This window comes from Agrilus planipennis, unplaced genomic scaffold, assembly GCF_000699045.2.
Source record: "Agrilus planipennis isolate EAB-ADULT unplaced genomic scaffold, Apla_2.0 scaffold248, whole genome shotgun sequence".
NCBI lineage: Eukaryota > Metazoa > Arthropoda > Insecta > Coleoptera > Buprestidae > Agrilus > Agrilus planipennis.
Genome location: NW_020438972.1, coordinates 12,136 through 23,345, shown reverse-complemented (window position 1 = coordinate 23,345; position 11,210 = coordinate 12,136). Strand labels below are relative to the sequence as shown.

At 29.7% G+C, this 11,210-nt stretch overlaps 3 protein-coding genes across 4 annotated transcripts in view; 1 reads left to right on the top strand and 2 right to left on the bottom strand.

The window, feature by feature from the left end:
- Positions 1-810, bottom strand: part of LOC108739872 (putative aminopeptidase W07G4.4) — a 43,218-nt gene extending 42,408 nt beyond the window's left edge. Inside the window, exons 1-2 of the mRNA XM_025975420.1 lie at positions 632-810; positions 184-574 (exon numbers count right to left, since the gene is read on the bottom strand). Of these exons, the coding sequence (XP_025831205.1) occupies positions 184-574; positions 632-648 (408 nt within the window). The 5' untranslated portion in view covers positions 649-810. The remainder of the gene's footprint in view (positions 1-183; positions 575-631) is intronic.
- A 1,572-nt stretch (positions 811-2,382) lies between these two features.
- LOC108739885 (RNA polymerase I-specific transcription initiation factor RRN3) lies at positions 2,383-6,837 on the top strand. The gene is made up of 8 exons (XM_018473975.2): positions 2,383-3,032; positions 3,180-3,285; positions 3,618-3,770; positions 3,849-4,093; positions 4,347-4,581; positions 5,331-5,509; positions 6,239-6,497; positions 6,560-6,837. Exons 1-8 carry the CDS (start codon positions 2,600-2,602, stop codon positions 6,762-6,764), a joined length of 1,815 nt encoding a protein of 604 aa, XP_018329477.1. The 5' UTR covers positions 2,383-2,599; the 3' UTR covers positions 6,765-6,837.
- A 76-nt stretch (positions 6,838-6,913) lies between these two features.
- Positions 6,914-10,266, bottom strand: LOC108739884 (ATP-binding cassette sub-family F member 3). 2 transcript variants are annotated; one of them, XM_018473974.2, is made up of 13 exons: positions 10,021-10,266; positions 9,859-9,958; positions 9,626-9,797; positions 9,451-9,573; positions 9,303-9,397; positions 9,096-9,252; positions 8,929-9,035; positions 8,635-8,835; positions 8,145-8,501; positions 7,913-8,087; positions 7,645-7,825; positions 7,347-7,567; positions 6,914-7,120 (listed from the first exon to the last, which is right to left on the bottom strand). In XM_018473974.2, the coding sequence occupies exons 1-13, from the start codon at positions 10,091-10,093 to the stop codon at positions 6,968-6,970; spliced, it is 2,115 nt and encodes a 704-aa protein (XP_018329476.1). In that variant the 5' UTR covers positions 10,094-10,266; the 3' UTR covers positions 6,914-6,967. The 2 variants fall into 2 exon arrangements, with proteins under 2 accessions (XP_018329476.1, XP_018329475.1); XM_018473973.2 differs by having other exon boundaries at positions 9,859-9,967; positions 10,021-10,265.
- Between the last annotated feature and the right edge of the window lie 944 nt (positions 10,267-11,210).

The window sequence follows — 11,210 nt, the reverse complement described above, 5'->3', positions numbered from 1 at the left end:
AAGAAATTGAGAAAATAATAATTTAATTTAATTTATTTATACCTACAAGCAATCTAAATTCTTTTAATAAAACGGTTCTATTTTTTTAATTTCTCTTTTATTGCAGCGCATAGAGACTGGTCCTGCCATCTTACGACTCGTTACGTTACCTAATGTTTTGCTTCTAACCGTAAGCATACTTACCACGTAAGTAGATTCTAACGCTCCTAAAATACTGACCAATTCAGCATTTTTAAAAGTCGGATGTTTTTGTAAATACAGTAAAGGCCTTCTAAATCTGGCTTTGATTGCTCTTCGAATTCCTTTTGCTGCAGTTTCGCCAAAAGAACGAACGTCATCATAGTCTTCGTCCAAAGGGCCAGTAGGTGCAAAAACCAATCGACCGGCAGGAACTGATGGTAGTACATGAATTGCAATCTCTGTTTTTAAGCTAGGATCTATTTGCAATAGAGTATCAACAGCTTCGCGTAAAAAATCCTCTTTTAAAGTTTGATTAGACCAATAAACTAGTATTAAACAATCATAGCCATCAACTAGCAACGATTTTTCCGCCTTTAAATGCGTTGATAGCAACCTAAATAAAGTAAAGGCTTACACATTTTAAAAGAACAAAAAAACTGAATTTATTTACCGATTTTTATCAGCCATAACTGCACCCCAAACGTAACCTTATTAATTTGTAAAAAAAAATTATTGTTAGAACTTTCACTTCTCAATCAAAGATGAGAACTGATGTAGTAAAAATAGAACGAAAAATGAATTAATAGGCGGACAATAACAAATTCTCAGATAAGAATTCTACGAATAGTGGACTTTGGGATAAGAGATATTCATAATTTAAAAAGCAGTTAACTTTCTGATGTTTTATAATATCAGCTTTCAGAGTTCTGTTCTAATGTTATGATACAGTTTTCATTAACAAATTACAGCAATTAAATTTCAAAAACTTTATTATAGGTGGCAATATTGTACAATATATTTGCATAAATAGTGGTTTAAACGAGAACGACCTTTAATATGGAAGACCATTACTCCAAATGTGTTTCTTTAAAACCTAAAGCAGTTTTAATGAAATTTTACTGGACACTATATATGTGAAACATATTTATAAATAGACGAATAAATAAATAAACACTTGCTTTTTGTTTCAATTGATTTCTGTCAACTGAGAAATAGATTTCAGAATAAACATTCCGTATTAGTGTAAGTCTCTTTGAAAATGGTCAAGCTACCCAAACACAAATGTAAGAGCAGTGTTAATAATAGATTTGGGAAACAAAAACCAAATGTTTATTTAAACAATTAAGTTAATTAAACTGAATTTTCAATACGTGAAAAATTATAAATTGTTAACGTATTCCTATGGAGTTATATGTGTAGTAGTAGTTCCGATAATTCCGACATACGTAGTATGTCTTGCCATTATTAAGTTATTTGCTATCTTATCAAGTTATTACATACTTAAACAAATATATTTCTTTTCTAGTATCATTTCAAAATATTATAGAGGGAAGCCGTTATGGAGAAATTGTGAACATTCTAACTAAATAGTCTAAACAAAAGATAGTAAGTGTGTTCAGGCAGAACTCCACAGCGCTCAGACTCTCAGAACAACATTTTAATTACTCTGACTAACTTTTAAATTTGCTAAGTACTTAGTNGATTGTATTTTTATTTTTATATTTCTTAAGAAGTATTTAAGATTTAACAAATTGAAGTAGTTGAAACATGTATTACATACTCTAGAACACTTTATTATTTTAAATTTTACAGTAAATCTGTTTTATTATTTTCAGAATGTTAAAAGGGACACTACAACAAGTAAGTGTGTTCAGGCAGAACTCCACAGCGCTCAGACTCTCAGAACAACATTTTAATTACTCTGACTAACTTTTAAATTTGCTAAGTACTTAGTTTGACTGAACACACCCATTGTTCTAAATTTTGTGTGGACCATAGATAAGACGTAGACCATAGTTTAGAGAATAAGTAAGTGCTGACATACTTTTATGTCGGAATTATTGGAACTAAGATGTTGCCACATACAATACGAATAATGTCCGTGTAATCGTCTTATATGATCTGATCTATGCCAACTGTCACATCTAAATTGTGTGAATTTGGCACCCGATATAAATAATCTGTTGATTCAAATTTTACCACACGTATTAATAATATCGATGAAAAATTGATAGACCCACAATTATGCACAATTTATTCTTAAAGTTTAAATCAGAAGATTATTTATATCAGATGCCAGTTTATATCTAAATGTTTAATTAATCTATGGTTCATATTCCTTATCAATGGTTCATATGCTATTCATATCTCTATGGTTATTCATATAATGTGCGCATAATCATGGTATAGTCCTATGCAGTCCTATGGCTCTATGGCTGTTCTTATCTATGAGCTATTCATCATGGTGTGTAGAAAATCCACGTGTGTTACACTACAAATTACTTCCATTTCAACTAAAACAATAACTTTTATTAAATGAACGATAAAAACTTAATAGTGGCAGCTCATAGGTCATATATAATAAAAGAATAATAAAAGTGAACAAAAAACATTAAACTTAACCTGCAAGAAATGTGAAATGTCTGTTATATCAAGTTCAACGAGATTGTCAGTCTCTTCCAGGAAAAGCACGAGTATTAGAAGTGTTTTAAATAGTACCAAACCAACAAAAGTGAGATTTCAACTTCACCATACTAAAAATGTGCGAAAAATCATTATTGATTACGTGAGGAAAAAGGAAGTAAAGGACTATGAAAACTTATTGTGTCTTATTCGCGACTCGGAATTACTTGATGAAGACATTAGGCTACTTTTAAATGAAGCAACACAGTGTATTTCATTACTAGATCAAGACCTATCTTTATTTATAGAGGCAATCTTAACAGTTGATTGGTTAAGTTATCGTGAAGATGTGATAGCAGAATATCAGTCTTTTCTTATAAATCTACTTTCTGCTCATAATTACCATGCTAAATTAGTGATAGATCGTTTAGTAAAAAAATTTTATCCAGGTGAGATTTAAAGTACAATCTGTTCAACATTAGCTTCATTAAACTTATTGTATGCAAGATGAAATCTTCAATGTAGTTCAGCCAGTTGTGTTGCATTTGACAAATAATGAAGCTATTTTAATATTTAAATTTTTATTTTTGTCATAGAAACAGAAACAGATGAGTGGCCAGATGGAGTACCTAATGATGCAGACTGTAATAAATGCATTAATGTTCACTTTGTTATCAGCATAGTTTTGAAGGTAGTCCCAATGTAAGTTTCTATCTACTACATATATATTTTTTTAAAGATACTTGTGTTTATGAAATATGCACAGGTAATGTTTATGTTTAGTTCTTTTTGTGGGTCAATTATTAAATTAATGTTTTTTTTTTTTTTCAGTAATAATACATTGAATACAAGTAGTAATTAATTAAACTTATTCGTTACAAAATTGATAGCTTTTTATTGAGTTTTTATTTGTTTAAATGTAAATGTTTTCAAAAATATAAATACTCCTTTAGACTTAGTGCATACATACAGTTATTTGTTACTGCAGTTCTCTAATAACGGTTCCAAAAAAGCTTTTATTATATTACTTACAGGTGTAAGGAGTTACTACTACAAGCAGTTATCAGTAGCTACCCATATTTACGAAAATCATCTCACATACATGAATATTACCTACATAATTTATTATGGATACTAGAATACCAACCTGACCTTAGAAGAGATTTGCTGAAATTAATATTTTCAAGGTATGTTTTTAAAATTGCAGTGTAAATAAACAGTAATCATTTAGTTTATGTTCTTTCAACAATATTTCCACATTTTAGATTAGTTTTATTAGATGTTCATTCTCCCAGGGAAGAAATTGAAAAACATGAACAGGATATGGGACTTGAAGACTGTATTTTTAATTTTGATGATGATAAATCCGTTTACCAACAAAACCTTGAAAACAAAGTGAAACATCCATTGGCACATACCCTAGATATTTGCATGGATAAAATGTTCAACTTCTGTTACATTGAAGTATACAATACAGACACTGGTGAATTAAATTGGGAAAAACTAAAAGGTAATTTAAAGTTCTCTCACCATATGTGTATAGTAAGAGCCCTCTAGTTTTTTTTACCATTCTGCCCACTTTTTTATCATTTTAATGTTTTTCAAAGATTCATTGTGATTTTGTTTATAAAATTTGTTTAAAATTTAAAATTGAATGGGCATTTGTTTATTACATTACTTTAAAATTTTACAAAACTTACATTTGGGAGTTTTTTTTTTAACTAAATAGAAAGTATTCTTTTAATTGTAATTGTTACTTGCAGGCCTTTATCACGACATTATTTCAAGCTTTGATAAAGTGATATTCCCTACGTATAACACCCACCACGTACAGTTCATCATCTTCTTTCTATGCAGCCTGAAGCCATCTGTTTCAGAGGCTTTTCTGAACTTTCTTTGGGGTAAAGTGTCATCGGCTTGCATTGCTCCAGTACATCGGCAAACAGCTGCTGCTTATATCGGAAGTTTCTTAGCGAGAGCCAACTATATAGCTCTTGGGTAAGTTTCACTAGTATATTTATTTTATTAAAAAGTAACTGAAACAAACTAATTTTGTATAATGATGCAACTGTTACTTAAATGTTAGTTAATCATAATTTCGTTTTATTTTTTATTCAAATTATCTAAACCTGAATAAACAAAAACAAACGTCAAGTGTAAACTGGATATCAAACACAGTTAAATAATTTACTTCTTACATTTGTTATACAACTTTTTTGATAACAGCTGTCGAAATCAATCAGACTTCAAAGAAAGAATAGGTACCCATAAACTTTACTAGAACTGAAAGTATGATAGTAGAATACCAATTATTTCCTCTATATATAATAATAACAGTATCAAATTATAAAAAAGGAGAGGAGAATTTTCGGGTTTTTAACTTCCAGAAATGTTATATTTGTACGGCATAAGCTTTATTGATCAAAAAATCACAATCTACATTGGGACATCCCATTTTCAGCTCTAGTCAGTGTGCTAAGAGTTACTTTCTCATATAATAACATTGTTCTGCATATATTTTCTGGTGACTGAAATGACTTCAGTTAGCAGTAGGTATCAGTAGATGAGTACACAACCACATATTATTTCTTGCAAAAAGAATAGTTTTTATAGATTGTATTTTTATTTTTATATTTCTTAAGAAGTATTTAAGATTTAACAAATTGAAGTAGTTGAAACATGTATTACATACTCTAGAACACTTTATTATTTTAAATTTTACAGTAAATCTGTTTTATTATTTTCAGAATGTTAAAAGGGACACTACAACAAATGGCAGGATGGGTTCATTCATACATAGCTGCTCAAGATGGTATAGATTGCATAAATGCTGACGTTCGAGTTCACACTGTGTTTTACAGCGTGTGTCAAGCTATCTTTTATGTCATCGCCTTTCGACATAAAGACCTCCTGAATTCCAAAAAGGGTGAGTGAAATTAATTAAATTTAAAAAGAACAATCTTCCTATATCCAATAGAGCATGTCCTAACTAACTAATTGATTGACTGACTGACTGACTAAGTAATGATCAACGCACAGTGTAACAGTGTCTACAGTATAAGCAAATTCCATTTCGTACCAGCAAATATTTGCTCTGTTACGTTTCACTATTCAGTCACATTTTCAATGAAAATGTATTATGTTTAAAAAAATAATTTAGTACTTTATAATATAGTTTATTAGTGGTATTATTAAATTTAACATCGTACTCCTTCCCTGTTACCATTACCGAATAACTTCATTGCCGTAAAATACGCTATTGCATCATTTACAAGGAATATTATTTATTTCTATGCATCTGCATTTACTTTTTGTATATTTGCAGTGCTATTATAATTGCTGCTTTATAAACAATTGTTACAGTATGTTTTCAATCCCCATTTGTATGAATTGTAATGTGTTGTGTTTGCATGTGTGACAATATGTGTTATTTCGTATTTTTTTGCATATACGTTTGTATATGAATTAAATATACACTTTTTTTAAGTGTAGTGTTTGTGTTCCTGTAAGTATACATTCTATAGATTTACGTAAATATTTTTTTCTGCTTCATATAAATATGTATACACACATGCATATGTGTTAATTATAAATAAAATATTAGCCATTTATTATATACCAAGTGTAACTAAGTGCTTTAACATTTAATTTGCAGGTTTAACTTTTGTGCAAAGTTTAAATTTAGCCAAAATGGTAACATCGCCATTAAATCCTTTAAGAGTTTGCCAATCTGCTGTTGTGCAAAATTTTGCTGCTGTTACAAGAAAGTATCAGTTGGCTTACTGTTATTCAATAATTGAACATAATTCAAGAAATAAAATCCCAACGATATATAGGGATGAAAAAGGCGCCGTTATCACATCAAATAATGTTCTTGACTCTTTATATCCTTTTGACCCATATTTATTGAAAAGGTAAAATGAAATTACTGAAATATTAAGTAAATTTAAAAAACAAATTAAAAAAAATTTTATAGATCAGAAAAAAAGATTGCACCATTCTACTTAGAGTATAACGACATAATGGAAGAAACACATAACAGAACTTCTGTAAACGTTAGAGAGGAACACCAAGAAACAGAAATGGATTGTGATGATTTTTTGACTGATACTACAACTAACAACAAACTCAATAACCAATTTTCATATGGGACATCACCGGGCTTTAAATCTAACAATTAACGTTTAATAAGGCGTTCAATTAAATAAAAATGTGATTTGTATTTGTTTGCTAATAAATGTTAATAATTTAAAAATTAAAAAGTAAGCTTAGCTTATTTTTTTGTTTTCTTACAAATGCTTATCGGATTCGATAAATTAAAAGGCAACGGTTCCACATTTTTAAATTTACTTTCTTATATACAATAAATAGTAAATTGATAAGGCTATTTTGTCTGGGCTTCTAATTCTCTTTCCACAATCTTTCGATATTCATCAAAGTTATCGATGCTTTGCACATTACCACTGGAGCAAAACCATAACTCCTTACATACCATCCGAATAAGACGTTCATCGTGAGAAACTAATATCACTCCCCCCTAGAATAAGATAAAACTGAATGAAACACAAATATTTACTATTTTTATGTTAAATTCAGTTAATAAAAAGAATGTAATAAAATATAAAAATTAGTGCCATTTACCAAACACTAAGTATTAATTTAGTGTGAATTTTTAAATGAATTATTTAGGAATGAAAATAACAGAAAATCAAACATTATTAAACTAGGTTAATCTTAAAAATTAAAAAAAAGTTTTCTCTTACTGTGTATTTGTTAATAGCTTTCCCTAGAGCTTCTATAGTTTCAATATCTAAATGATTGGTGGGTTCATCAAGAACCAAAAAGTTGGGATTACCCATGCACATTCTTGCAAAGGCTACTCGAGATTTTTGGCCTCCTGATAAACTTGCAACTGTTTGTAAGGCCAAGTCACCAGACACACCAAAACTGCCTAACTGTCTTCTGTATTCCTCAATTGGTTTCCCTTAAAATCAAATAGAAGTTTAAAAATCATACATATGTGTACCCACATAATAATGTAATTGCCATTTAAACATTTACCTGGATATGCTGATTGAAGTAATTCAACAGAATTTACATTCATATCCAGCTGATCCACATGATGTTGACTGAAGTAGCCAAATTTGAGATTTCTGTGCATATTAATTATTCCAGATGTAGGAGTTAAAATTCCCATTATCAATTTTAAGAGTGTTGTTTTACCGGCACCGTTATCACCTACCTATAAAAAATATTTTTAATGAACATAGGATTTATTAATCAACAATTACGATGACTAATGACCATTGATATTAATGTACAAACTTACAATACAAATTCTTGACTCTAATGTGGCCCCTAGATTGACACTACGAAATATCACTTTTTCGGGACTATAGGCAAAAGAGACGTCATTAATTTGTAGAATTGGCGGCGAAAGAGGTTCTGTTTCTGGAAATTTTAGAACAACATCGACTTCCTTATCAATTGGCTTAAGTTCAGGTCTGAAAAATAGAAATGAGAAACTAAATGAAACAAATTTAAAATAGTTTATTACTTACAATTTTTCCAACATCTTTATTTTTGACTGAACAGAGGCAGCTCGATTGGCATTATACCTAAATCTATCAATAAACTGTTGCACATGTTCCCTATGTTGCTGTTGCGCTTCATATTCTCGTTGTTGATTCTTGTGCTTTTCAGTTTTTGTCTTCATAAACTGTTCATAATTTCCCCTGTATGCTTCAATTCTCTGGGAATGTAAATACAATATGTCTGTTGGAACAGTGTCCAAGAAATTGCGATCATGTGACACAACCAACAGTGTATTGGGCCAATTTTGAAGATAATTTTCTAACCATATTATTGCCTTTATATCCAACATATTTGTAGGTTCATCCAGCAAAAGTAAATCTGGTCTGAAAATAAGATTAATTGATAGGACTAAAGAAGCCAAATTTTGAGTATTTATTAGGGAAAACAGTTAAAATATATCGTTTTGGCCTACAAATCAAAGAATTTATTTAAATTGTTTTTATTTCAAAAGCACACCTTGAAAACAGAGCTCGAGCCAAGGCAAGCCTCATTCTCCACCCACCAGAAAAATTTTTTGTTGGTTGACTTTGCATTGTGGGTGTGAACCCTAAACCACTTAAAATAACTGAAGCCCTTGATGGTGCCTTATCTGCTTCTATATTTTGTAGTTGGACATATATTTCAGAAAGTTCGTTGGATAGATGAGGATCATTTGATCTAAAGCAGTTATTTACAATAGAAATAAATTTAGAAAAACAAAAATCGTCAAAAAATATTAATATTAAAAATCAACATTTTCACATTTTTTACCCTGCATTAATTGTAGCACTAATTTCCTTTTCCCTTTTAAGTAAACTTTCTCTTACATTATCACATTCTAAAACACTTTCCAATGCAGGTGTATTATCTCCTGCAACCTATAAATTCATGTATGGTTTAATATTTATAATTTGTATTGATTAAAATATTTGCTGTACCTCCTGTTCTACATATAAAATAGAAATATGGGAAGGAATGTGTAATTGACCACCAGAAATCATTCTCAACAATGTGGTTTTACCCAGCCCATTTCTCCCAATAAGGCCATACCGTCTTCCAAATGCCAAAAGTATATCAGCTCCTTGTAAAAGTACTCTACAAATGTATTCATAGTGTATTTATAAACAAACTATTAATTTTTATACCTATCACCATATGCTATATCAAAATTTTCTATTCGTATATCTTTTGTTTTATTAGTTCCTTTTGCTTCCAGTTTGGTTTCCTTTTTACTAGTTATCTAAAATTTCAATACTCACAAATGTTAATAGTTATTGATATTATAAATGTCACCTGGGAAGCTGTGGCTGTTTCAAGTTTTGGTGCTATAGGAGTTTTAACAGTTTCATTTTGTCGTTTTTCCTGCTTTTGCTGAAGTTTTTGTTGGGCTTTTTCTAACTTTTTGGAATCCACTTTCTAAAGACATTGTTATACAAAGCTCTTATAAATGCAGACACTGATTACTTACTAAACTATCATCTCTTTGCATTACCCAGATACTTTTTATATCATCTACATTACTCTCTAAGTTTGCTGCCATGCTTCCCAAATGAACAGGAGCATTTAAAATTTTATGTGGACCATTCTTTTCTCTATCCTTTTCTGGCTTTAATAAATTAAGTAATTGTTTACATATATTTCTGAAATAACAATTACTATAAGTGAAACAAATCATCTACATATTGTTATATCAGATGCAACCTAATTTCTATATCACTTTTGTCGATTGAAATTTCTTGTAACACTTCTCCAATAGCTTCGTATATTTCTTCACTATCTTGAAAATCATCTGCACCATTCTCTAAAACACCTTAAAATATTGTTTATTGTTTAAACAGTTCATACTTGCGACTAATTAGTTACCTTCAATGTACTGCTTTAAATCGTCGTCAATTTGTGGAAATTCTGTTGTTATTAGATCACTACATTGAAACATTTCAATATTACTTTTGGACACTAAAACGAAGATATTAAATACGATAATTAGACTGAAGAGGAAGAGGAATTTTTTCTAAGTGCAGTAAATTTTAGAGCTATGGTTAGTATAAGTATAACCGACCGTATAACCATAATATAATATGCACATAACCTAACACATTAAGGAACAGTTCATAGATAATGGATCATTGGTTAGATGACAACCACAAAATTTATAAATTAAGGAAATATACTGTTAATCTATGAAAATAATTTCTTACTTACGCCGTAAATAGATGAGGTCGCTATCGTCACTTTTATGTATTTGATTTGATTTAATATATTGTACTGATTTTTACTTCATTTCATTTCTTTTTATTTAACCGTATTGCTAATTCGTTCATCGTAAACATATTTAGTATTTAATTCCAGTAAGTGTTAATTACCTCAAATACCACAATATCGTGTACGTACATTATTTATAAGGTCGAGTTTAATTTATTTTAGACTATTAACAATACCCTTTCTGTTTTCACATTCCCAATAATTTGCCTATAAAAGAAAATTCCTTACGAGCAACTGCCGTAACAATACCTTAGACAAGAAAAGTACGAATTTATATAACAGTTTTTCTCATTTTTTTCGTATTGTAAAATAAAATCATTATTGTTTCAGTACTTCCAACTATTCACCTATGGAGTTTTATCTCAGTCTTTTGAATTGTTGACTATGGAACTGGACAATCTTGTTATTGTTTCCCCAGAAGTATTTTTTCCAAATCATCTACACTTCATTGGAAAGGTAGGATTTATTTTGTTACATTTTCTTATTAGTTAAAGTTAGTGTCTTCTTTATTAAACTAGCTAAAGGTACCAAAATGCATTAATTTCTATCTTACTAGACGAGCCGAATGTTTATTTCTTGATAAATAAGTTATGCCTTACTAAGCGAACAGAAAGTACCAAAATGTATTAAAGTTGTGAGGTGTCAGTGAAAAGAATTTTATAGCTGGAAATCACCGGGGCGCACTTTTAACTTCCAATTTAACGTCATTTTTTTTTTGATGAATTAATTTAATTTTCAATTTATCCCTTATTAGACGTCGTTTTCATTTCTTGATAGTTTTTTTCTTTCTT